General features: G+C 39.7%; 1 protein-coding gene across 2 annotated transcripts; it reads left to right on the top strand.

The window, feature by feature from the left end:
- Nucleotides 1-205: 205 nt before the first annotated feature.
- Nucleotides 206-27,834, top strand: SUGT1 (SGT1 homolog, MIS12 kinetochore complex assembly cochaperone). 2 transcript variants are annotated; one of them, XM_065678164.1, is made up of 13 exons: nt 206-326; nt 405-450; nt 4,534-4,624; nt 5,292-5,361; nt 5,703-5,773; nt 10,708-10,761; nt 12,539-12,555; nt 13,512-13,534; nt 14,144-14,240; nt 15,439-15,546; nt 25,090-25,180; nt 26,490-26,671; nt 27,302-27,834. In XM_065678164.1, exons 1-13 carry the CDS (start codon nt 298-300, stop codon nt 27,401-27,403), a joined length of 981 nt encoding a protein of 326 aa, XP_065534236.1. In that variant the 5' UTR covers nt 206-297; the 3' UTR covers nt 27,404-27,834. The 2 variants fall into 2 exon arrangements, with proteins under 2 accessions (XP_065534236.1, XP_065534235.1); XM_065678163.1 differs by having other exon boundaries at nt 207-326; nt 13,509-13,534.

The raw sequence follows: 27,834 nt of genomic DNA, 5'->3' as shown, positions 1-27,834 counted from the left end.
TTCCCTCCCGTGTATGCTTAGACCCCGTCCGGGAACCCCTGCCCGCCACCCGCGCAACTTCAGCAGGGCAGCAATCACCACAGCCGGGCCACGGCGTGAGGAAGAGGCGGGCAAAGAAACCCGCTGACAACGGGGAACCATGCTTCCCAGGCGGGCCCGCCTCACCAGTGAGGCGCGGGCGGAGCTTACGGCGCCGGCTCGCCCCTCTGCTTCCCGGCAGGCCCTGCGCGGCTGCGGCCTTGCGGCTCCTTGCGCGGCGCTCCAGCGACTGCGAGTTTCCCGGGGGCGGCGGGCGGTATGGCGGCTGCGGCGGCGGCTCCTCCTCGGTGAGCCCCTCACCGGCCGGCCTCCCCGCCCCGCGGCCCTCTCGCCCGCCCTCTTACGCCGTTGTGTTTCCTCGGCAGGTTCTCGGACGGGGACATCGACCGGGACCCGGGGGCCGCGGCGCAGGTGAGGGCCGTGTGGGCCGGCGGCGGCTCGGCAGCGGTGTGGGGGGACACAAGGCGCAGGCCTCGGGTGGTTGAGGGCTGCCGAGCCTCCGGTGCTGTGGGTGTGGAGGCAGCCGGAGCTTGCAGCGTGCCCGGGGCGAGCAGAGCCCTGAAGCGTGCGGTTGGTTCCGTTGGTGCGAGCGGGGGACTCGCAGAGCCTCCTCTGGAGCCTCTCACGGGCGAGGACTGGCCTCGGGTTCAGCGCGGTTCTGGCAGAGCACTGGTGCTACTTGTGCTGCAGAGGGAAAGCCCCGCACCAGAGAACCAACTTTAGTATAGGTACATGGTAGTTCACGTAACTAATTTGCAGTTTGTGGTTAATTAGAGACACTTGTTCAGGCTTTACTAGTTCTTCATTCTGCCCTGATCTATTTTTTTTCCACTTCCTGTATCTTGTGGGGACCGGAACTGTGTTTTGTTTCATCTCAGCATAAAAAATAAACTTCTGCAGTAAGAATGGTCCTTCACTGGAACAGCCTCCCCATGCATGCGGTGCAGCCCACATCGCTGGGGCGTTTCAAGGCACGACTGGATGGGGTGCTAGGTGATGGCCTTCTCCCACGAAGGCTTGGACAGGATGATCTTCCAGGGTGGCTTCCAGCCTGGGCTGTCCTATGATCCTATGCTTGTACCTGCTAACATGTATTAATGTGCTTTCAAAGGTTATTTTTAACTAAAACAGAGAAGACAGAAGTGAAGCATGGATAAGTGTTTCTATTTAACATACTTGGAAGGGGCGAGGATACAAATAGTTCTGCTTGGATGGAGTAGGTGGCAAAAGCATAAGATGATACCGAATTATCATTCCCATAAAGAAAATGGTAAAGCTAAATCTTACAGTTTTTTGGGGATATGGACTGTAGCTTGTAAAAGTTTTTCAGAAGAGAAATGGCATCTAAAACGCCATTTGGAATAAACGAATATATTTGGTAGAGTAAAACTTATTTAAAGTCTAAAAAAAAAAAGTAATTTTCTCATTGTAGAGGCAGAAAACTCACCACCAAACGCAGAAATCCCCAACATCAAAAGGTCTTTGGAAGTATTAACAAATACTATTAAAATATGCATCTGGGTTTGGGTTTTTTTGCATTTACATAGTTGCTTTGCTTTTCTAATGTCTATTTCAGGTCCTTGTACATTCAGCACTTCAGAACAATAACACATTGTATAAGCATTATTGAATATCTGATACAGTAATACCGGTGTCACGTGTGTAGCCTTTTTTTTTTAAAGTACTGAGTTGGGTAGCCAGACTTCTTGACAGTCTCTGAACCTGTGAGGCCCATAGTTCAGGGTAGAGTTTAGCTGACTTAGAAACTTCTATCTACAGGTAGTGTACCACGTTTGCATGGTCTTAGGTGTGGTCTTCTAGCTCATGTACTTAATATTTCTAATCTGGGACATGATACCATATAAATGGGGCTCTGTAATGCTTCCACATCTGACTAGACCTGTGCCCACTTGGCATGGCATTTCTGCACTGTGTCCTCAGGATTTTTTATTCCTTGTAGCTGCTGGGTGCATGCTTTGGCTTTCTGTAGCTGCATCTGATCCTGAATCACAGGGTAGTTGAGGTGGGAAGGGACCACTGGGGGTCATCTAGTCCAACTCTGCTTCTCAAGCAGGGTCACCCAGAGCACATGGCTCAGGAGTGTGTCCAGATGGCTTCTGAGTATCTCCAGGGAAGGAGACTCTGCAACCCTCTGAGCAACCTGTTCCAATACTTAGTCACCCCCACAGTAAAGTTATTTCTCGTGTTCAGGTGGAACTTCCAGTTTTTGAGTTTATATCCATTGCCTTTTGTCCTGTCACCACGAAGAAGAGTCTGGCCGCATTCTCTTGACACCTTCTCTTCAGATTATCTACATGCATTGATCAGACAACTCTCTCCCCACCTCCCTGAGCCTTCTGTTCTCTAGGCTGGACAGGCCCAGCCCCCACAGCCCTTCCTCATAGGAGAGATGCTCCAGTCCCTTAATTATTCTAGTAACCCTTCACTGGACTTGCTCAAGGAGCTCCATGTTTCTCTTTTACTGGGGAGCCCAGAACTGGACAGCACTCCACATGAGGCCCCACAAGGGCTGAGTAGAGATAAATTTGTGAACTTTTAAATTACTTGTTATTTTATGTTGGAAAGGTAATTTACTGTGGGGAGACCAAAAGCACCTTTTAATTAATACAAATTTACCATTAGCATGAAGGGACCTGAAATTTCCCAGCATATTTAGAGATAGATTTGCAACTTGGTTGCATGGTAAGGGCCTTTAGAGTCAAAATATGTAGAAAACACTTGAATGTTTGTGAGGACGATGTCTAAGCTTTCTCTAAGTAACTGTTGCTAACGTGCATAATCTGGAGTTCTGGTGCTACTTGAGTATTGGCTGGCTTCTCATGTAGCTGTGTAAGGAGTAACTTTGGCGTGTGTGTGTGTCTGAATTGGATATGCTGATGTACTGGTAAAAAAAAAATGAAACCCAAACAATAGAGAGCTGAGTTTCACACTGTTGAAAATGGTTGGGTTCGGTTTGCTTTGCTTTGCTTTCCTGGGGTGAGGGCTGGTGGTATAGCTGTGTCTGCTGGTTCTAATCAGTACTTCTGTCATCAGTGTAAATCACAGGGAATAATGTCTGGAGTGAGGGGTGACCTGGCACAGAAGTAACTCTGCTTGTGAAGTGCCTGTAAAGTTCAGTGTCAGAGTTGGACCCCACTTGGTTTAGAGGGTCAAAAGCTGTACTTCATCTCTCAGCGCAGCATGAACCCATTTTAATAAGCATGTTACCTTGTATCTCTCCCCTGTGGAATACTTATGGCCATGACTATTTCCAGAATGAAGGCTGCTTTTGACTTTAAATCTTAGGGGGGGCATTGGTACAATTGGATCAAGTTACAGTTGTGTGCTGCGTGCCACTTTCTTCAGAGACCCACCAGCCATATAAGCATAGAAGACCAGACTTAATGCTGTACCTAGAGGTAGATTTGTGTATCTTAAACTGGTAAGAACTTGTGCTACTGCTGAAAGAAGCTCTTTTGGCCAGTTTAACTCCTACTTGACATAAACATTGTATGTGACATCTATGAAATAGAACATGACACTGATACCAATTAAAAAGGCCTTCTGCTCTTCCTTTTTCTCTGGCATGGTGGGACAGTTTTTACAACTGTGCTGTACTAACCTTTTTGCAGGTTTAAAGCCTATATTTTAGTTGCATTCGTACTTGCTAGATTCTGACTAGAAGTCTGAGAAGAAGTCAACTTAGCAAATAGTTACTGTACTGTAGCTAGGTACTGTGGTGACTTTGGAAGACTTACTGTCTTCTAGCAAAGAGAATTTCTTTCACTAATAAGGAGAGAGTTGGAGATGCTCTTTCCAGGTGTGTGCATCGTATCACTGTGATTTTATTCTGTTGTGCAAAAGTCATAAGTTTTATAATATAATTATTTTGGTCTGTATACCCAGTGATTCCCCTAACAAGGGACTACGTTATGCTTATTTACATTGTGCAACAGTATTTCCTGTTAGCCCTGTGCCTATAAGGCTTTTGTTCTCCTGGTTTTGTGTTCATCATAAATCAGATCAATTTCTTACGCTCAATAATATCACATAGTGTGGTTTTTCATCATGTGTTACAATGCTTTGAGCATGTTTTCCCCACACAAGTGTTTTGGCATGCTGCATGTTGACTGCCAAATTCCTAATACTGGGCTTCCTCAGATCCAGCAGACCTGTGTACAAGTATGCTGAGAATTGTAGGAAGGTCGTTGGAATATTGAGGATTACCTGTAGATTAGAATTTATGCTGAAGACATTTGAAAGTCCTGTTTCCTTCTCAGTAAGAAACAGGCTCCTTGACTTATAGCTGGCAGGTTCCTTGTACTTCACACTCTGATGGTTAAGCTTTGTGGGTGAGAACTGAGAAACAGGTGAACAGTCGTGCCAGTTAGGATATTTTCTTCTGAAATGTCTCTTAGTTGACAGAGTTTGGAACTGTGTTTTTCTACGGACTTCCAAGGTGCTATTTCATGGGGGTTTTGTGTGTTTTTACAGGAACTGACAACAGCTCTGGAAAAGAATCCAGATGATGCCGAATATTATTGTCAGCGAGCTTATGCTCATATTCTCCTCCAGAACTATGCTGGTAACATCTTCAGACACCACTGAGAATGGTCTTTTAAATGTATTATAATACTTTCTTTACAGAAGACATCTTCAATCTGAAGCCAAATAAGAGAAAGTGTTTTCTGTAACGTAATATGCTGCTTTTACAGTTAGTGTATAGCTTTATCATTGTCTCTGTCTTTGATTCGTTTGCTTCTGTAACACTTCCAGTGAATTGGGTACTCTGCAGTTCCAGCTTCCCATTTGATTTTAGCCTAGTATTTTGTTGGTAGCATCTTTGTGAGAAGGCTTCTTAGGCAGGTTTTAAGCTTTGTGTTGTAAGCATCTTCCATCCTTATGTTTTTGGTAGAATCATATCATGGTGTGAATGTGATAAATGAATAATGCCTGGGAAAAAGATTAACTGAATAACTGAAGATTTGGTTTATTTTTTTTCTTTCCAGTAAAAACCAAACAGATACACACTTCAGTTTTAAGTAGAGGATTTGACAAAATTTAAGTCATGCTGCATCTTAACGTAGAGCTCTGCAGCTGAATGAAGGGTTCATCCATAGCAGTTGTGACTAGATTTAGACACTGTGATTTGTGTGCAAGCTAAGAAACATTTTCATTACTAAAGGACTCACCGTTCGGTGCTTTTTATAACATGTTATTATGTTCCTCACCTTAAAACTGACTTCCAACAGATGCAGTTGCAGATGCAAAGAAGTCCCTAGAACTCAACCCCAAAAATGCTGTAGCACTCCTTAGAAAAGGGTATGTATCATATGTTGTACTTTGTGAATATCGTGATGTTCTGTCGGGCAATAGTATTTGAATTGTGGCTCTGTACAAGCTTTTTGCAGCACAACGCATGAATAAATTTAATGCCATACTACTTGGAACCCATTCATAATAAAGCTATTGTTGTAAGAAGCGCTTTAGTTTAGGGTGATTGTCTTAACGTCCTAGCCATTTTAAAAACACACCTTTTGGGTGATTTAAGCCCTTACATGTGAATTTTAAGAAATACAGTGTGTAAACTAAGGATGTTGTGACCTTCAGAATGTGGAATTGACTGAAAAGTAATCACCTGTGTTTTTCTTTGTTCATGGCAGGTTAGGTGACTATCATATCAAAAACTATGCATCTGCTTTAGAGTCCTTCAGAGAGGGACAGAGGTTGGACAGTAAGTATTAAAATGTCTTGTGTGCACAGTACCTCTTTGCTGATGAGAACAATGTGTTAGTTGAAAGTGAAGACCAAGGGTGATTTTAACTGTTTTTAAAGGCTAATGAATTAGGTTCCTGACTTCAGATGTCTGGCATTTGGAAGGCTGTCAAATCACTGCAGAGAAGTGTAAAACTGCTTAAAATGTGCATCAAAGTTCTTAGTTGGGTTTGTGAGTTTTGGTTTGGTTTGTTTTCTATAAAATGGGGAGTGTTATCGTGCTTCTTGGAGGTCTTGCAAACGAATGGTGGCAATGGTGTGGCACTAAGTCACATAAGAAGCTTCCTGAACGGAGCAGGCTCCTTATACATACTGGAAATTTCTTTCTTCTTAAACCATTTGATAGACCAGTCTTTAGGAAGAGCATGCAACTTGATGGGTATTCAGACTGGCAGAATGGATTTTTACCTCACATTGTGTATGAGTTAATTACAGAAGCATATTTATTATATCTGTTTTTTTTTTTTTTTTCAAGTGTTGGCTTACCAGCTGGACTTGGGCACTTTATAGTTTTGGGAGAAATGGAGCTTTTTAAAAACCTAACTTTATTCTAGAAGCAGGAAAGGGGTAGTTTAATACAGAAAGCTTGGTAGAAGACATAGGGAAGCATAAACCAAAGCACAGTTGCAAGGTGATTGTGACTCTTTCTCTTCCCTCCTGTCCCCCATTTTAAGTAAAACCCTCTTCTCATTCCTTTCCTTGTATTCTCAGCAGCATAAGGAAATGGTAAGAAAAGCACCTTGAAAGGTTACACAGGGCAAAGTGCACTAGCCTGATAGGTGTCGTCATGATCTCAGGTCTTTCTAGTATGTTGTCTTATTTGTAACGGTGGCTGGGACCTGAAGATTTAGCAAAAATAAGTGATCTGATCCTCTAATCTAAAATGAGTTTCATGGGAGTGTAAGCTAATTTGTGCTTGTTGCCAAGTCATTATGTTCTCTCCTACTCTTGTAATTACTTAGCCTCTTCTTTTGATGCATTAAGTCTGCAGAAAGCTACTGTTTTTAAAGTATTAAAACACTTCTAATGTGGTAATGGGTTAGTGTGTTGAAATGGCCCAGTGAACGGTCTGAGTGCTGAAGCCAGCAGAAGGGAAGCAGCAAAGCAGTGTTGGGGCAGTGGTAATGGTGGTGGCAGGGGGATGTGGTGAAATGGCAGCAAGCCTTAGTTGTCAGCTGAGGCTGCTCTGGAGCAGGAGTTAAAATGTAAGAAATTCCCTAACGTACTGTCTCTAAGTTGTGGCAGTTTGGGTAAGCAGGGAGTCTCCACTAGTTTATGTACCAGAAAGACAGGTGTGTCTTTGCAGTCTAGCCAACTTCTCTATTTAGTACCTTCCTGGGAAAGGAAGTGATTACTTCCAGTGATTTCTGTAGCTTTTCTTACTTGATAGGTGACTTTTCATACATCTCCAAACTCATTACGCCGGAATTTAATTGATTAACCTGTTGGGTTTTTTTGTGTTATTCTTGCCCCACCCCAAGCAACCACTGTTAATTTGAGGCATTTCATGTGCATGGCTTTGTCACTTTTCTCGTTGGTCAGTTGGAGTAATGCAAAATACAGATTGTATACAAAATCTCCTTAGGCTAGAGTATGTCTTTTTCATTCTGTTTGACCTCACATCTGACTTCCGTTGTAAGGTGCAGCAGCACACAAGGCTGCAGATGTCTTGTCAGATAACTCAGTGCATACCAGGATCCTCTTCGCTAGTTCAGAATACCTAAAATACAGCAGAAGAATTTCCTGTGTTGAATTGCTTGACTCCTACCTGCTCAGATTTAATTTGCCATTGTTTTGCTGCTTACCCAGCTGAAGTGTTCCTGAAGCTTCCCAGTCCTTCCTGATTACTCTCTCATCTAATGATAGCTTCCACTCTGCTTCCCATATTTCGTTACAAAATCCTGTGACCCACTGTGAGGTGAGGAGTCTCTCTAAGGCCTTTTTAAAAATAGAGATTTTTAGTAGCTTCTTTTCCGTGTATTACCTAATTTGCTGGCAATTTTATGTCAGGAACAGAATTTGCAGCTCTGTGAAATGTTTGATGGATACCAGGTGAAAACAATAGTGGGCATAAGTATTTATGGCAAAATGGTTAACTTCAGTTAAATGCAGCTAGTGCAAAATGAGCGAAGAACAGAGGGAAAATTTGCCATGTACCACTAAACCAGAGATAAAGAGAAGACTTGAGCTGTTGCTGCCTCGAGAGAGAATTACTGTAGTCAGGAATTGTTTGCTGGCGAGGCTGGTTTCTTTGCCACACAAGGGGGCAGAAGTACACCGGGAGATGATTCTGTTCCTTGCTGATGTTAGGGCTGTTTGAAATCTTAATCTGGAATGTGAACACCAATGAGCTTCCTACCTGTGCTCATTACTGGTAGCAATGACAGGCCCAGGGTACCCCAGCAAGCTTCCCATTACCCACCTGCAGGGATATCTAAATAAGACTTGATGTGATGAATTGTTGAATGTGCAGTGTTACTTTATTTTATAAAATAACATCAGGAAGCAAGATTCCTTCCGCTCAACCATGAGGATTTTTGAGTTCATTAATTTCCCTGAGATTGAAGAAGCAGTGTAATCTGTTACAATTCAGTATATTATGTGGGTTTAGGACAATTACACTCAAATTTTCTTGTTTGGTTGTTTTTTTTTTTCTGTGACCACCTAATGAATTTAGTAAAGGTGGAATGGGTCAACTTTTCTAAAGACATGTCTTAGTTAGATACATTTCTTGTATTCTAAGAGTTAGCTAATTTTCAGTAGATGAAGACCCAGTTAGGTTTTCTGAACTAGAAAGTTATTGATAGAAGTTGTTGTAAGTTCTTTGGGATGATAATACGATCATGAAGAACAAAAAAAAAATAGCTTTTACCTCAAATTATAAAATGTGCTGGCATACAGGGAAAGAGGCAGTGGCTGGTGAGGGGGATCTGGGGAAAATAGGGAAGAGAACATGGACCTTTCTTTTAAAGTTTGTGTGCGAAGCTGTCTTGCATAGGCCTTAGTTAAAAAGAGAATTTCTCACCTGCCGCTGCAAGTCAGAGACTGGATCAATGGAGACATGACTCGGTTTCTCTGTGTAGATGCCTGAACTTACTTCAGTTTAGTTTCACTTCTGATAAATAAGCTTTGCTCCCAGCTGCAAAACTTGGAAGTCTTGTAGGGTATGGGTGCTGAGTTTTAAAATTGCAGATGAATTTAGATTGCAGGGAATCTCTGGAGCTCATGTAATTCCATGCCCTGGCCAAAAGCAGTATTACCTTTGAACTTGCATGTGTGTGCTTAGGTCCTTCTGCTGTTGATTTCCAAGTATGTCCAAGATTGAAAGTTTGACAGCTTCTTTGGGCAGCTGCTCCACTGTTTCATCAGTCTTTTAGCAAAGAATTTTCCTTATCTAATCAGAACTTACTTTGCAACATCTGGATCCTTTGCCTCACTTCCTTTCCCCATGTATTTCTGAGGACAGTCTGTGGTCAGTCATCTGAATACCTTAAGTATGCATTTGGTAATTGAAGGCAGCCTTTCAATCCCTGCACAGAACCCTCTGATAGTTTGTTTTGGTTAATTCCATCTGGAAATAGGTATCTTCTTCTGAGGATTTGCCAGGAATACAGAAAAGACTGTGTAGCAGTCAGTGTCTGATTGTACTGTAATGTCATCGAATAGAATCATAGAATAGTTAGGGTTGGAAAGGACCTTAAGATCATCTAGTTCCAACCCCCCTGCCATGGGCAGGGACACCTCACACTAAACCATGCCACCCAAGGCTTTGTCCAGCCTGGCCTTATCATTATAATGTTATTATTTGCATTATTTTTATCTTTTCATAACAACAAGTGTGAGACTATGTGAGTGTTAGGTAGTTTATTAGATAACTTTTCAGATATCTGGTGGGGATGGCAGAAGAAAAGGGAAGCAGCTCGAGGAGTGGGGTAGCCATTTTAAGATCTAAGGCACACTGAAAAATATGTGTACATTTTATATTTGGAGGGGTTGGGATGAGTACTTGTCATAACTGCACTGGAGTCACATTTTAGTTACAGGCATGTCTGTTGGGAGCTCTTTTGTTGAGCTTCTTCCAGCCTCTGCTGGATCAATTGTCGTTGTGAACTCTCCCAACAGGTATTGTCTCGGTTATAAAAAGGTTAAATGTTCACCTGTTTTTGATCAGCAGTGTTGCCACGTCTTTACTTTCTTGACTGGGAATTTCATTGAAATAAGATGATTACTCTGTTGTTACACTGCTGCCTTTTGAAGTATTTTTCCTGCAAATTCATTTCTGTTTCGTGAGCTTGCTTCCTAGAATATCAAGGTCTTGCTAAACTTTTCAGTGATACTGATTCACAGGGTGGAATTGGCACTTAGCATTTCTAACACCCTGGAAACTTCAGATGTGTTTGTAAAGTGTGCGTGAAACCATGAGGAGAAAATGGTTGGTGTTTGTGAAACTTATGCATCTTTGGGTTGTCCTCAGAACAGGGTCTCTTCTGGTATCTCTTTGGAGAGGAAGTGTGTGACTGTTTGAAATCATTTTAAGAATAATGTAAAAATGTGTGAAACTCTACTCTTGCTTTCCAAACAGTTGTACAGGGGTTGGGCACACTGGAAAGTAGTAGTGTAGCTGGGTCAGTTCAGGCAAAGTCTTGTGTCCTACAAATTAATTTGAAGTTAATTAAATAATCACAGAGTTAAATAATAGACTTGTATAAAAATACTTAAAGTTTAACTGGAGTGACAGAGGTTACAAGAAGGTAAGAGCAAATGGTATCTTTTTCATTAAATTGATACAAGTTTGGGGTAGATTTGTTCTAGTGTACAATTGTGAGGAATTGTTCTCTGAAATATGTGTAGTGCTTGAAGAGTTTTAATGTTACTGTGTTTGATTTCTTCTAGATGTAGATGATACCTTTACTGTTTGGATTAAAAGATGTGAAGAAACGCTAAATGGTAAGAAAAACGACCTTGACTTGATGAGAGATTTGATACACCCTGTGCTTTGAAGCCATGTCATGTTTTACAAAGATTTACAGCTTAGCTCTTACTTAAAACAAAAGATTTCTAAAAGTCATTTTTCATATCTCTTTTTTCTGAGTATACACCCTGAGCATTTCTGTACTTAAGATTCAGAAGAACATTAATACTGAGTTTTTAATGTAATAATCAGCTGTGACAGGGGGTACCCATTTCAAATTCAGACCATCATAATGATCTGTAACGTGTTTTCATACACAAGTGCTAACTAATTATAACCATAAAGCAAGTGCTGGCTTGGTTTCTAAAACCATTGTCAAAATAAGTTTTCAAGTGTTGCAGAAAAGAAAGTTGGAAGGAGGTGGAAATTTGGGGCATTTACTCCTTGATTCCATGTGGAGAGTGCCTTAGGTGCTATTGTTGCTCTTGTGTTTTATCTGTTGTAGTCAGTGTGAATAGTTTCCTTTCATACCTTGGTACAGACTAACACTCCACACAGTTAACTCATCTGCAGTGCTTAAACTGCATGTGGATTTTAATGAGTAAGAATAACTGATGTTATGACTTTCTGTCCTCTTTGTGGTGCACACTGGTGAATGGGGTCGTAGAACAAGTTTGTGTCAACCTGTTGACTAAAAACCAAACAGAGGGAGAACCCTTTTGTGCTGTATAGAAATGAACAACTTTCTGCTTCGTAATACATTTTTGCCAGGTTTAATTTTATTTGGAGAAATTAGGTAAGTGGTTGGCATGCATGGTCCTATTTGCAAAGAGTTGTCTTGGGTGACAACTTTGTTTGCCCTCTTGAGGAAAGGCTTGTAATACACATTTTTCCTTAATGGTATAATTGCTTTTTGCTGCGTCTTGTCTGATTCAACTCGGTTGTCCTGTTTTATCCTGAATATGCATCACTGTCTTGTCTTTTTTGAGCCATTTTCTTAATTCTCTGACACACCAGACCCCTCCTCTGAAAGAAACACCAAACCCAACCAACCAAAAACCACTAAACAACAACCCCAATAACTCTTGATTTCTTCTTTATAACTTAATGTTCTTCTGACTAGAAAGGTTGGACCAAATGATCCTTCAGGTCCCTTTCAACCTGATGTTCTAGGAGGTTTCTTTTTTTTGTCTTTACCTTTTTTTAGCTTATAAAGATTATAAAGAAGCAAGGGAAAAGTTTATTTTAAAACTCCTTTTATCTTAATATGTAAATAGGGCAAATATGTAGAAGAGGAGATACTGAACTGTAGCTCAGATCCAAATATTACAGTATATTTAAGGTTATACGAGTGAATTTCTCTGCCAAGTTTACATCTCATTCCCCACATGGGTTTGTCTAGCATGAGACAAATTTGGTGAGAACTTTCCTGTGGATGATGACAAACCTGGTACAGGCTTGTGGGAGTGATCTGTAAAACTTGTTAGCCATGATGTTGTATTCATTAAAAACAGTCTGATTATGTTTCTGATTAGCAAGGGAAAGTAATGAAAAGTTTGTTCCTTTGGTTAATCAGAACATGCTTTATATTAGTTATTCCTCTGCACAAGTTGCTGATTGAGGTCTGATTAAAAAGTAGTGTCATAAAAGCAAAATACTAGGTATAGAACTGGCATGTTTTTAACTCTTTGTACTGTTGAGACTGGAATAAATGCACAATGTCTGGAGCACCTGAAGACAGCTAGAGTAAGTGCATTGCCTTGTAAGTTCAGTATGTCTTTTTCTGAAAGTGCAACTTTTTTCTCTCTGCAGCATCACAGACAGAAGTGGTAAGATGTTTTCCTTCATATGTTTACTGTTTCCGTGTCTTTGTTAAGCTAGAGCATCCTTTTAGGCTTCAGTGGCTTCTTAAAACTTTCAGGCTTTAAAAATAATCTTTGATGTTGCATGCAAATCTGAAGGATTGAACTTTTCTTCTGAACATGGGCTCTTTTAATTAAGGGCAAGGTTGCAAAGTTTGAACCCTGAAAAAACTCTCAAGCATGACTTACAAATCTGGCAATTACTGTGTGCTCATTGAAGTAAACTTCAGTTTTCTGACTTGCAGCCTGTGGCCTAATTCACAGATTAGGCAGCTCATGTTGTCAGTACTAACTTGCTTGTGACTGCTAGAAAGTAACTGTGTTTTCTAGTAGCTTGCAAGTGGCTTGTGCGGACTATTTTTCTGCTGTAGATGGGAATTTGCATTGGATGTTCTGTTCCCTCTTTCATATTTACTTCAGTTTTACTTTTAAGAGTAGGGCAGAGGAAGATGGTGTACAGGAAGCATGGTGGGTGTATGTAAAGACAGTCTCAGAGTTAAAAAGGTTTTTTGTTAAAAAGTTGTATCTTGGAATTCTCAGATCTAGTTCAGGTTTCCTTCATGACTTTCAGATTTCCGACATAGCCACTGCATGTCTTTCAGGTATACCTCTTATCTGGGAAAAAAGATGAGTTAAAGCTGAACTTACAGCTATTTATACAATGTCTGAGCAATATATTCTAAGTGAAAGGCTGACATATTTAATGTGAATTGAAACTTTTAAATTCTTAATCTGGCATGAATGGCTAGGAGAGCAGTGAAGAGCCTCACCTGTAACTTAATGCTCATACATAAATCAAGAAAAGGGAAGCAATCAGGATGAAAAGGATTTGTGTCTTTGAAAAGTACTTCATGGTATATTTTCACTTACACTGATGTAACTTTCTTTCCAATGGAATATGCTTCGACTGGAATACACAGCAGCAACCTCTGCCACCAAAGATCAAGTAAGTTAACTTCAGCTTTACTGAGAGAATTATAATAATTGAATATAACTCTTCTTTGACTTGAGAATCGGAGAATCAAGATAATGACTGTAGAAGTTCTTTTTCAGTAACTTTAAAAATGTGGCAGTCTAAGTGAAGTGTTTCTCAGTGTCATTGCTTTTGTTCAGAGTGAATTGCATTTTCAGGAGATCACACACACCTCACTGGGAGAGTGGGGAATAGTGAAAGCATTCTCTCTTCTGTTCCTAATTCTCATGCTGAGCTTAATTCGAAGGCCGCCCCACTGTGCCTAGTATAGGTAATATGTTTGAGATACTTTTAAGATCCTGAATTAAGAAAGTGCCATTTAATTTATAGAAGGCAAACAGTATTATGAATTTGTTAGGAAAATGGCCGAATTTTTATATGCTTCCTGATTGAAAAAGGTTCTTTGTTCTTTAGCTACTTGTCAGTTCTGCAGCTGCTTTTTTGGAGGAAAGGGAAGAAATCTGTTTTTGTATGTCCTCTTTGTCTCATTGAACTACACAATGTACTGTTCCAGCTTTTAGTATTCTACTGTATATCCCTCTGTAGTCAGTGTTTCCTCTCTTTTTTTCCCTTTTTTTAAAGATATGACTGGTACCAAACAGAATCTCAAGTAATTGTGACTATAATGGTCAAGAATGCACAGAAGGACGATGTCAGCGTGCACTTCACAGAAAAAGAGGTGATTTGTATTGTTTATTAATCTGCATCCCTAGATTCCCTGGCCTGCAGTAATTAAACCAGCAAACATCTGCTGCAGTAGCATCAAGAGAGTGGTACAGGTGGTCTTCTGTCTTGATTTTTTTTTTTTTTTTTTTATTTTATATTCAGCTATGCTGTGTATGTGTGTATACCCAGTCAAGTCAACCGGGATCTATTGCCACAGCACTGCCTGTAGGATTTATACGCAGGCGGTACTGTGGTGTGCATGCTGCAAAGGGAATATCTGGTTTTCAGCTGCCCCTGTCTTTGCAGGGGTGGGAAAGAAGTGATCTGGACTTGAAATGCTTGAATATTCATGCATCTGGAGTAGGAATGGACAGGGACTAGGTATTCTAAGAATATGTGTGAATGAAAAATATCTTGGTTTAGGACAATTACAGAAAAAGTGGATGTTGGTGGGTTTTCTTGCTTTTGGCATCACTAAAATTGTTAATGGCAACAAAGTACGTATTTCGAGGAAGTGCAGTAACCTCTGTTGTAATACCATATGTGGTGCCAGTGGCATTTAATTTGGCTGAGAATGTGGAAGAGTTAGGTTCTTACTCTCAGCTGATAACTTCATGAACTACCAAAGTACTTGAATGTTACCGTCTGCTTTAGATTGTTAAAATTGCATGAGCACTTGCCGCATAGTTTGCGTATATTAGAAGGGAAGTTGCAAATTATTTTAATCACAGAAAGGTTTGGGATGGAAGGGACCTTAAAGCTCACCTAGTTCCACCCACCCTGCCATGTGCAGGGACACTTTCCACTAGACCAGGTTGCTCTAAGCTCTGTCCAGCCTGGCCTGAAAACTTACGGATGGAGCAGCCCCAGCTTCTCTGGGCAACTGCTGTTAATATGTTGATTCTTCCTTTGCCATATAATTCTTTTCCCCCAAAATGCAGATCAAGCTGACAAGATAATAGGCTTTTTGAATACTTGCTGGTAAAAAATCAAAATCTCCTGTTCATTTTCTAGTATACTTTAGAAACACCTTGTTCAGTAGCACAGTAATGTAATGGCGTTTGTCTGAAGTTCTGACACCTGATGCGTTAAGTGCCCTAGTGAAGGGTCATTAATTTAATCACTTAATCTTGGTGCCAAATGAGTCCTTTACTTGAAAATGGAAAACTGCTCTCAAAGATGACCAGAGATGTGTTTTCAACTGTTAACAGATGAATGCATCAGTGAGACTTCCATCAGGTGAAGACTACAACTTAAAGCTTGTTCTTCTTCATTCTATAGTGCCAGAGCAAAGTACATTTAAAGTGCTTTCAACAAAGGTAAGCTGCTTAAAGTGTAAATTATTTCTTTGACTGTTTCTGATGTTGAAACGTTTCTGCTCTATTGTCTTGTCTCTCTGCAGCAGTCATAACATCTTGCTTTTCATATAGAAACGCTTTTTTTTCCTTCAAGGTGCCTTTCAGCCAGTGGGAGTCTTTCCAAGCTTGTGCAAATATCAGAAATAGTAATATGATGGTGCTTATTGAAGTGCAAATGACAGTTATGTTGAGGATGCTTTTACTTCTTGCTGTAGTAAGAAGAATGTGGTCTTCACTCTTAAAATTCAGGTATTAGGAGAGTATGAACACCTTTCTGCTAAGCTTTTAGCAGCAAATACTGCCGTGTGGAGCACAGTTATCTTTGTATGCCTAAAAAATTGAAGTCAGACTTTGAACATTTCAGTGTTGAAGTAAATCTTTACCCTTTCTTGCTGGTAAAGGTTATAGCCATACAGTTAACTATTCCTGGCTTTTCAAGAGAGTGTGTTCCACACTGTTCCTGGAAATAGCATTTGCTTGGAGACACCTGAAAATTGCTTGGTGTGAGAGAGAATGCTTCTGTCTCAGCGTTTTATTTCTTGTATGCTACAGGTATAGAAGAAGTGTGGTCTGGCATAGCATACATGTGTATTGTCGGTATAACTCATAGACAGACATACATTTTGTCCATGGAGCTAAGCCAGAATCTGTGCAATAGGAATTTGGTTTTGATTCTTTCCTTGTATTTCAGCAGTGGTTCTACAGAGCTTTTGGAAATTCCTTTGTGCTTTCATGTTCCATTTTACCTATTTTCTTCTCAGAAAGGTGCCTATAATAATAGTTTTTGCACCATTTCAGGGAAGAGGGACTTCAAGATGACCTGAGAGGACTGCTGTAGAAAGTTGGTCTTGTTTTTCTGCTCTTCACACAAAGGAAGCTGGGCAGGTTATGTGATCGAGTCATGTGTGCTTTTTATTCTACAGGAGATAAAGCAGGGTATGGAGAAAATCTGCTAGTCCATTAGTGTTTATATAAATTTGAGTGGAATAGGCATGGACCTTGTCAAGAGGAGTAACTGTGAAGTCCTCTGTGTTCCTGTCTAGATTGTTAGGCTTTTCATTTGTCTTGAAGTTTACCATTGTGTTTATGAAGCATCTGTACGCTACTGAGTGCTGTTAAAATGAACTTGACTTGGGCTTTCTATACTACCATCACCAGCCTGGGTTAATCTCTGTAGTAATATCTAGTAGTCCAGAGCCTAGTTTAGATTGAGGTTCCTAAAGTGGTGTCAAAGCTTTAGTTACGTTCAGGTCTGAATTGTAAAGATTTTGCATTTATTTTCAGATGTTGCTATTCCTGTATAATTGTGAGAGAATATTTTAAAGACGAAGTGGGATAAGAGTGCAGAAAGTGTTCGAAGAGCAGAATTCAGTGCTTCATGATGTTCTTACTCCTGCAGAAAAGAATAGTACAAGGACATCTGTGAAGGCATAGGGAAGGAGTACAATTTAAATAACGCTTCGGCTAATTCCGGCTCTGACCAGCAGATGGAGTCTGGCTGAAGAAAAAGAATGAAAAGCAGGTTTATGTTAGCTATGCAAAGGCTTCTTCAGAGGCTTAGAATGTTTCATTTTGAAAAACATTAGGTGCTTTAAGGGGATGGTGCAGCTTTAGTGTTTGAATACTAGAAATTCAGATTTCTTTTCCTAAGTTTTGTGTATGTATGTTGTTCTTATGAGTGATACAGAAAATACACAGTTACTACTTGGAATAAACTTACTATTATCTTATTACTTAGAATTTCCCAAACCCTTTACAAATTATGTTGTACTGTTTACATGAAGTCCTTTTGTAAGGACTTGCAAAGAAGAACATATTCTAATTGTCTTCTGAATTATATGAACTTTTTACTACATGCTCCTAAAGGAATTCTGTTTTCATGGGATAGGAACAGGTCTATTCCTGTGGATTAATAATTCCAGATCAGAATAACTGCATGTGTTCACACTGTTTTATTTTGTGTTTCTGCTTTGAATGTGTGAGCCCTGTTGCCATTTTAGCATTGTGTAGTCCACTGGGCACCAAGGGGTCTGATCTTTCTTTTCCAGTTATATGAGGAAATATATGAAGAAACAGTGGAATGTATGGGCACGTTATGTGGTGGATACTTCAGGTTTTCCATGAACTTCGTAAAACTAACAAATGGATAGAGGGTGAAACAGCAGAACTGGCAGATGGTAGAACAATCGTGCGTGTTTTGGTAACTAAGGGAAGCTGGAGAGGGATTTCTCAATACTGCTTGAAATTCAGCATCACATAACAAATGCAGAGGCATAAGGTAAAGATGCAAATTCAGGAGGAGAAAATAGTCGTAATTGTATTTGCAAAATTACAGATTCTAAACTGCAAAGAACAGACAGAACTTTCAGACTCTGGGATTGATTCTTGCAGGGAGCGTTAGCAGTGGTGGAAAATACAGTTGAACCTTAAGAATTGTTTCTTTCCTAGCAGTGAAATAGAAATTATACCTTTCAGTAAACTCCTGCTGTGTAGCTTTGAGATACAAAGTCTCTGTTTTGAAAAGCACAGAACAAGCAAATGGTGCAGAGGTAGCACGGATAGGTGTTTGAGGGGTTTCTGTATGAGCAGGAGTAAATTGATGTTCATAAGCTGCAGACAGAACTCTGACTTCAAGCTGTGAGCTTGAAGAGGTAAAACACTTGACACTGGCTCAAGAACAGTGCAACATGCAGGTGAAGTCCAGTTTTGACAGAAAATCTTCATCTCTTCGTGCATCCCGTTATACATTCTTTAGTTGTCCACAGTGTTACGAATGATACAGTCTGCCTTTAATAATGGCCGTATGTATTGCTGCCATGCTTAAAAATTTTCTTTTACTTAATGCAAAAGTTTATTTGCTATTTAATAGGTATTACTACTTGCAAATTTGGCCTTGAGTTGATTTTGCAGCTGCACATTGCATTCAGCATTTAACTGGAGGAAGGTGCCTTTACACTGGAGATATTCAAGGCCCGCCTGGACAAGTTCCTGTGTGATGTACTGTAGGTTACCCTGCTCTTGCAGGGGGGTTGGACTAGATGATCTTTTGAGGTCCCTTCCAACCCTTGGGATTCTGTGGATTCTGTGGATTCAGTGGTGATGCTTGGTTTCTCACTTCTTTCCAGAAGGGGGAGCCAAAATGTAAAGGCTGGACCAAATTTGCTCTTCGGAAGTTGTGTGCAGTTACGCTGTAGCTCAGTGTGCAAAATATAATATCATTGTGCTTCCTTCATAAAAGGAAAAAGGCATAAACGCTTAAAATGAGTGACTAAACGTGTTTAAGAAAAAACTAGCTGATTTGGCTCTGTCCAGGAGATATGTCAGGAAAGTTGAAATGCACTAAAAGCCTAAGAATTTCTAATATTCTGAAACAGTTCTTTGTGCACAATCAGCCTTGCTTTCTTTTCTTTCCTCTGTTCAGTCCGTTAGTGTATTTGGGATTCCAGTGGAATATGCTGCCATGTTCTGTTGGAAAATGGTGTAATGTGAGCAGTTTCTCTCTCTGGGTCTTCTTTTGTGGTCTAGGTTTTCTTCTCGTTAGACCTGAAGAGGAGAGCGAGGATGAGTATGTGCTTTTAGCACATGTGCTTAGGAAACCTGAGCTGGTGCCTTCTCCTTTTCTTCCGCTCTACTCTTGCAGTTACTAATAGACTGGGAACAATTATGAGTTTTCAGTTTTTAGTGTTTGGGGCTTTTTGCAAGCAATGACTTGCAGCAATTTAGAGCCATTTGTGAAAGAGTGGTAAAAAGTGGTTTCTTTACCTAGAACTGCCCTTTAATTAGAGATCAGAGTTGTGCTGCAAACGGGGGAGGTGTTAGAAATCCTCAGCCTCTTTTACAGTTGACATTTGTAACTTAATAGAGATGTCTGAGAAGCACACAGAGCAGTTTCATGCCAAGAATATAGTAGTGTGCATCAGTGGAATGTTTCTTTTCCTCAAACCAACGTTTTCCTTGCAAATTCTGAAATAGTCTGTGCAGCTTACTGGAAAAGCACACCAATCCCTGTTGCTAAATGTAAAGGAAAGCCAAAGAGTGAAACTGTTTCACACACTCTTGGACTGTCATCAGTGTCTCTATTCAGAGGCAAATGTACACAAATAGATAAACAGAGGAACAGATTTATTTTAACTGAAGTTGGTTCTTAACATTGCAGTCTGAACATTGAAAGATGCTTTCTCAGTTTGGGTGTTTTCATTAAATTGCTTGCAGGCACTTGAATGCAGACTTCCCTGCTCTCACGTGCTTGTTTCCTCTGTGAGGCTTTCATGCAAATTAACATCTCCTATATATATTCTCAAGCATTTTCTGTAAACTGTAAACTGATATTTGAGCTATGAGTTGGGTGCTTCTCTGAAATTTCTTGCATTTCTTAGGCAGGGCTCGTTGGAGCAATTTCCTGGCTAGACCATAAAGAAACCTTCCCAATGACTTGTATGATACTTGGCTAAAAATAAGTTTGAATGCAGATGGGTGTAGGGCAGATATAAACTTGTTTAAAATATAGTTCTCGGAGTATTAACAAGCATATAAGTCCCTGCATAAAGGAAAACCATGCATAAGGGGTTTCTCTGTCTTGAGAGAAGACGGGTTTAAGAACTATTGGAATAGCAATGGTTTACGTTGAGGATGCAGTGACAAAGAACTTTAGGATACCTATATTGCTTAGCTCCTACTCTAAAATTCACAATTTTAACAAGTGGTTGCTATGTAATACCAGTGAAGTGGAAACTTTGACCTTTTTGCAGTCTGTTCTCCATAGCTGACAAGGAAACTGCAGTGTGCATGCTAAATCCCTTCAGTTAAAACATATATGCTACAGAATGCATTTTTAACTATCGGGTATCTATGATAACACTGTAGAGTTAATTTTCATATCTGTAAATTTTGTTTAAAGTTAACAGAATTAAGATCTTGGCATTCAGAATATAAGCAATATATAAAAGGTCTTTGAATAACTAGGGTACCAGAACTGTATGTGCATGTGATCTTAGAAGTAAGTTTGAATAGGTCATACATTTTTAGAAGATAGTGCTACTTTTTCCTACCCTTGAATTTAGGTAACAAAATACATGATTGCAGAATAACAATTCAAAACATTTAAAGTTTGCAACTAGGACAAGGCAGTGAGTACAGTAAATAAGTAGTTGATTGGAAACCCTGAATTTTCATTTTTGTGTGATTGGTATAGCAAAACATCAGAATTTAAAAGGTTGGGTTTGATGAATCTTAAAAATAATGGCTGAACTACTGCTTAAGCTTTGCCAGTTCTGATTTCCTTCATCCATCTGATCAGAGCTTGACACAAATTTGCCAGTGGTAAGTGAACTCCCCCTTAGCACGGACTGTAAAATATAAAACACAGAAACTAGGAGAAAGAAATCTTGTAACTTATCAGTATACATCAGAATCTTCTTCTAGGGAGGAAGATAGAAATTCTTTCTCTTTTAATGTTTCTCAGTTAAACTGGCAGTGTCTGTCCCAGAACGTAACTTCAAGTGATATCTAGTTCATCAGAGGTTTGAGCTTTTTAACTGTGAGCTTCTACCTAGAAAATGAATGTTGGCTAACTAACATTGTGTAGCAAAGGGTGAAAATATTTCTTAAAACTAGATTAAATGCTTTTTTATTCCAATCATTTTAAAGTCAGGGGGTTTTGTGTTCTTATACTACCGATGAAATAGTTTAGAATAGTTTCTGATTGTAACTCGGGCATCTTTTCTCATAGCTAGTGCTTGGATTAAGCTGTGAACAGACTTGTCTAAATCTCTGATAGGTTTTAAAAAAATTGATCACTTTTATGGTTGGATGGGGCTTGGAGTAACCTGGTCTAGTGGAAGGTGTCCCTGCCCATGGCAGGGGCTTGGAACTGGATGAGCTTTAAGGTCCCTTCCAACCCAAACCATTCTATGACTCTGTGAAATTTCTGTCAATAGAAACTTGTTTATATCCTTTCACTGTGGATGGGGTTTCTTCTACATGATGAATCCCCCATTTGACCCTCTTCTCAGAGGGGTATGGGTTTCTCTCAAGTCATTATTTTAAACAAGTAGTGCATTAATTACTCCATCAAAATGCCATGTTTCTTTTGCCTTTTCCTTTGCTCACTTTGAACCCAAAATACCAGGAACTTAAAAATTTTAACAGAAAGTGGATTATTTCTGCTTCGGAACTTTTCATACATCTGGAGTACTGTGTCCATTTTTGGGCTTCCCAGTGCAGGAAGGGTTCTAATGTAGTGGAGGAAATCCTAACGGAGAGCTGCTGAGGTAGTCAGGTGCCTGCACAGCATGAGCTACAAGGAGAGGCAGAGGCATTAGGCTTGTCCTTAAGTGGCATGCAAACCACTTAATTTGCAATGAAATTTTCCTGTCTTTTATTCTAAAGTTGTCATGAGGCATACGGGCATATGTTTTATGAAATATAGATGTTAAATCAAAGTAGTTGGCAAAGTGTTGATGTATTTCTCTTGCCTGAGTACTGTATTTTTTTCAAAGGAGAGGAAAAAGCTGACAGTACTTGGTGTGTCAAATAGAACACAAATGTCCGTACTGAGATGGAACTTTTCCGTGTGATAGCTATCAGTGTCTGCTTTAAAATGTTCATTAAAATGCATTTATTGCCGTTTCTGCATGTAATTGGGACTGGCAAAGTTGTTTCTCCTTAGATCAAATAAAGCTCTCAAGTTGACGAAATTTGCGCCTTCACAAGCAGAATTGGAGAGCTTTATATTTTTGGAAGTGTGGTTGTATAATGGTATGAAGCTAATGATTTCCTTAGTTTTGCTCCTGCCTGCCACTTCGCCTAATGAGTAACTTCAGTTGAAGTGGATAGAGTATATGGAGTAGAGGTTGAATCATGTCATAAATACATTCTGTCTCAGTTCTTCAGCCTCTATACTTCTAGCTTGGCAGGGGTGGAATGGTTTAGATTTAAGAAATCTGCATCTTACCCTGGCAATTAGTTTGCAGCATTTCCTTTTCCTTGGGGATTTTTTGTCATGTAGTACAGTTCCAGAGAGGAAAGTGTAAAAATTAGCAGATTAAAAAAGGAGAGGGGGATCTCTGGAGCACCAAAAGTAAGGATCTTTTTTTCTTCTTTTTATGTGTGGGCAGAGTACTCTGAATACCCAAAGGTCTTTATAAGGGTTCTTTGAGGAGGGTTTTATTCTGAGAAGAAGAAAGTCTGTGTTCAGGAGTAGCTCACATCAGGCATTATATTGCATTAGAGGTCATTCTCGATGTGGATTAAATAGACTGTATTTAAGGTATTGAAAGATATTGGTGAAAATCCTGAAGTGTAAGAGGAGATAACAAAGGAAGAAACAAACGGAACAGAAATGGAAGAGGTATAGTATTGAGTATCATCTAGTTACTCTCTTCCTGGTTTTAAGTAGGACACGTGGGGATGCACGATTAAGCAAGAGTATAAAACCTTAATTTTAAGGCCTCCTCAACTTAATTAGGGAACTGAGTTGATAATACAGTTACCTCAGGTTGAGAAGAGTTATATAAGAAGCAGAGGAGAGACAGGTTGTTTTAAATGAATACTCATGTTTCACTTGCAACTAATTAGTGCCTTTGTAAGTAGCTAATTAACTGAAATGTTTTGCTCATGAAATCCAAATCCATTTAAAGAAAAAAACCTACTAGTTCTGGCAGTCAAGGAATGACTTGTTTGTTTTCTATGTAGATACACAAATATTTTTTGCTTCCTTAAGTTAATCACAGAGCATTAGATTTATGAGTGTAGGTGTTCAAAAACGAACTTCAGGGTGGTAGCTTCCACAGTGTTACTAGAAAAGTCCAGTAGAAGCTTTGCTGACTTCTTTTGTTTTACTGGAGGCCAATTACTGGCACAGTTTGAATGCTGCTTGTGCAGAGTTCCAACAGAAACCCCTCTCTGCGTCCTTACAGATCGCAGTATTGAACTCTGGAATATTGGCCTTCTTTAGCCACAGGAGGTTGAGCAACTAGATTAATCCAGTATTTTAGTTTCATTTGATTATTTTTGGTCCTGCGACTTTCACTGTTTTAAAAGCTGAGACTCTGCTTAATTTGTGACTTAAAAAGTTGCTAAAAACCTTGGGAATCCAGCAGGGAGTGGGAAGTCAAACACATGTGGGTGCTGGATTTACAAATTTGTTGAAACTCTCCCTACCTTGAAGGGTGTTTCGTGCCACAAGTCTTAAACTTTCTGTTGTTCGCAATAGAAGTTAGTGGTGGAAAAACAGGTATTTAAATTTGTCTAGGGAAATGGTAGCTTCCTCCGGGGAAAATAAAAACAGAGCAACCATAATTGAATATTCTGATTCTTAAAATGCAGCATGACTGCAACCATGGAAGCTTTGAAACTTAAATGAGCTCGTGTGCTTAATTTTGTAAGGTATCTCAGGCTGCTTACTAGTGACTGATTTGAAGAATGGATTAAATGAAGTTCAGATTTCAGATCAGCATGATGCTGTGTGAGGAGCTTGCTGTTACGATCTCTAGGGTTAGCTGGTACAGTGGTGCCTTTGTTCTTGGGTCTGCAGGGATCCCCAGGTTATAGTGGCATTAGGCAGAACTAAGAACTCACTTCTGCTGAGCTGTTCACCAGCGAGGAATTGCTGCAGTTTGGCAAGCACTGGTTTTAGTTAATTAGTAGCATTGTATGAACTTTGTAACACTTTCTTGAGTGAATATGTCATTTGTAGTGACATTAGACAGCCCTTGATTCACTGGCATTGTTTTGCAATTTTATAACCCTGTAACCAAAAAGATAAGGTTAATGATGAAAAAACCATGTCAGTATGGTTGTCTAAAAGGATTATGTGTAGTTGTGACTAGGGCATGACATACTTCATTCTGTTTCTTCTATGGTAATTGCAACCATATCCATTTTTAATTGCTGGTTTTGTCAATGAATGCTAGACAGTTTTCTCCATAGCAGTGTTTGTTCATTGAACCAAATGAATACTGCTTGTGAATTTCTCAAGTGGGAAGATCTGCACAGTCCCAGTGTGTTTCTCTGGTTTGTGTAGCACACCTCAAAATACAAAATGGTTTTGGTGGATGAAATGTAAATATTATACCTAGATAAAGCTGGATTTTGTAGTCCTTTAAAGTGCCATTTAATTATTAGAGCTGACTGGCAAGAAAGGGATGCTTCAAAGATAATACCTTGGTGCTTGGCAGTGTAGAGGCATTGAGACTGACTTTTGTGATGCCATAATTTACAAAAAGAATCAAATGAACAGGAAGCAGAAGAAATATGTAGAAATAAATAAAAGGGTAAAAGTATGACATAGGAGCTGTGCAGCCATGTTAAAGCTTAGCTGACATGTGGCTTGAAGTCACGTAACTTCATCTTGTAAGGTAGGTAAATAGACTTCATGTTGGAGACTGTGTTTCTGAAAACAAATGCATTCATTTTCTTGCTGCTACAGGATCCAATTACTTTGAAACTCTTTGGCAGAAGTGTTTGCCATCTGGATTAATTTGTTCTTTGTCTTGTGTTTTGTAGGTTGAAATAAAAATGAGGAAGCCAGAGGCTGTAAGATGGGAGAAGCTGGAAGGCCAGGGAGATTCTCCTAAGTTAAAGCGATTTACACCAGGTTTGTTTCTGAAAGTTTAAATATTAAATGGTTTACATGTATTAAGTTACTTGCAGTTACTAATAATATTTATGTTAAATATTGTTAAAAACAACTTCAGATTTACAATGAAAGGCCTAATAGTCTTGTTTTTACTGCCAAGAACTGACAGAAAAGATCTACAGGGCATTACTAAAACTTTAGTATTAAATTTAGTCATAACTTCCATTAATCTGATGGCTTCTTAAGGTTATATGCTTGTCATTAATTCCTTCGGTCTTATCTGTTTGGCTGTCTGTTTTGGTCACTGTTTTGCAGTTCTGTGCATGATTATGCCTCTGCTGTTGCTTAAATTATAAAATCATAGTATAGTTTGAGTTGGAAGGGACCTTAAAAATCAAGTTCCAACCCTTTGCCATGGGCAGGGACACCTTCCACTAGACCAGGTTGCTCAAAGCTCTATCCAGCCTGGCCTTGAACACTGCCAGGGATGGGGCATTTGCCACTTTTTTTAGCAACCTGTGCTAGTGCCTCACCACCCTCACAATGAAGAACTTCTTCCGGATGTCCAATCTAAACCTCCCCTCTGTCAGTTTAAAGCCATTCCCCCTTGTCCTGTCCCCCTTGTAAAAAGTCCCTGTCCAGCTTTCTTGTAGGCCCCCTTCAGTACTAGAAAGCTGATTTAAGGTCTTCCTGGAGCCTTTGAGCTTTTTCCTCTCCAGGCTGAACAAGCCCAGTGCTCTCAGCCTGTCTCCATACGAGAGGTGCTCCAGCCCTCTGAGCATCTTCGTGGCCTCCTCTGGACTCGCTTCCATAGGTTCATGTCCAATTAAGTATTACTTCCTTAAGTATTCCATCTCTGTTGGAGCTTTTCAAGGCAGATTAACAGTCTGAGAAAGTTTGAATTTCCTGATTTGATAATTTCAGTATTTTTTAATTTTAGATCAAATTTCCCTATGGCTCTAGGCTGCTGGTTGGGTTTTTGGGGGGTTTTCTTTTTCTTACTGTCCACCAGTGTCTCCTGCCTTGTTTTGACTTTAATCATTTGTGTTGCTGTTGTCCAACTTTTTTTGTTTGTTTGTTTTTGTTGGATAGCTAAATTATGTTAACTCTGTTCACTTGAAACTTTTGCTGAACTAAGGCTCTAGCCTTAGTTTTCTTTATTTTTCGCTACTGCAGTGCTTATATCAGTAAGGAGGAATCAATTTGCATTTTCAGATGTATAGTCCATTATCATCTCTGATTCATCAGACACATATGTGTCTGTGTGTTCTCTGCTGCTCTAAAAGTAGTGAGAAAATCCTTAGTTAAGTGACACTTCTGTTTTCAGATTCTCAGCACTTATATCCATCATCCTCTCACTATACAAGGAACTGGGACAAACTGGTAGTTGAAATCAAAGAAGAGGAGAAAAATGAGAAGTTAGAAGGAGATGCTGCTTTAAATAAACTCTTCCAGCAGATTTATTCAGATGGTACAGATGAAGTGAAACGTGCCATGAACAAATCGTTTGTAAGTCTTCATTCCTTGACGAAACATGTTAACTTTTGTATACTGACACAATTTACTAAGTTCACATGAATCAGGAAACCTCCAGCTACTGAGACCTTGAGCCTATAATGAATGGCAATGGTTCTTTTGGCGATACTGGTATAACAGGTCTTACTGAAAGCTACAAAGTTGTACACTAACGAATGTGACTCTTGAAGTCCAAGGTTGGGCCTTAACACTGGTCTCTTTGTTTCAGTCAGTGTTGTCAGAGGAAGTACAATTTCTGGCTCAGAGCTTGAAGACTTGCCATGGGTGAAAGGGTCAAATTCCTCTTAATTGTTTGTGTCTAGTTCCTTTTATTTGTTTTCCTCATAAGAAAGAACATGACTTGACTCTTCCAAAGCTGCTTGTTAATGAAGTAACATCTCATTGTGTCCAGTACTGTAAAAATACTGTTGGGCTGAAGATTATGGACCGATGGCTTTGACAAATTTTATTCTGTCTTTACACAGAATTCCTGTGGAATTGCTGCTACACAAAGTGTAAATTTTTTATGCTTCTTCAGAATTTGTTCATCTGCTGTAAGAAATGTTGCTTTTATATTGCTAGAATTCCTGTAGCAAACTAAACAAGCTTTCTCTCATATTGCAGATGGAGTCTGGAGGCACAGTTCTGAGCACCAACTGGTCTGATGTTGGTAAAAGGAAGGTAGAAGTAAATCCTCCTGATGACATGGAATGGAAAAAGTTCTAATCCTGTTTTTAATCTTTTACCATCGATGTGTTGCCATAGTCATGTACTGACCACTGTATGGACATAGCATTCTTGGATTCAAAGCACTGAATGTTCCCTTGGAAGTAGGAATTGTCTTTACATTTTGCGTGCTTTAGAAACTCCTTCATCCGCAGATGTTAAAGACATACTCAGGAGTGGAACCCTGTTTTCATCATCTCTGTCTGATTTTTGGAAGTCAAGCCAATCAGTCTAAATTTTCTACCACCTTTACCGGCTCTGCTCTTTGGGGATAGGGTGATCTCTAATGAGTGGTCAGGATTATTGCCTTACACCTGGTGTTTCTGCTCAATAACTTATTAGATCTTGGCAACTTTGGGTGAAAACACTTTTCAACAACAGTGTTAAAATTGTTTGCTCTTTAACTCTGCTAAATAAAACTGTAAATATAA

The sequence above is a fragment of the Lathamus discolor genome, chromosome 4 (genome assembly GCF_037157495.1).
Source record: "Lathamus discolor isolate bLatDis1 chromosome 4, bLatDis1.hap1, whole genome shotgun sequence".
NCBI lineage: Eukaryota > Metazoa > Chordata > Aves > Psittaciformes > Psittacidae > Lathamus > Lathamus discolor.
This window is presented reverse-complemented; position numbering and strand designations above follow the sequence as displayed.

Excerpts from the sequence above, each read along its gene's own strand:
- SUGT1 (XM_065678163.1), top strand. The coding sequence starts at position 298 with ATGGCGGCTGCGGCGGCGGCTCCTCCTCG. Across the intron at positions 13,535-14,143 it reads CCTCTGCCACCAAAGATCAA|ATATGACTGGTACCAAACAG; the intron begins GTAAGTTAACTT and ends CTTTTTTTAAAG. Across the intron at positions 25,181-26,489 it reads GTTAAAGCGATTTACACCAG|ATTCTCAGCACTTATATCCA; the intron begins GTTTGTTTCTGA and ends TTCTGTTTTCAG.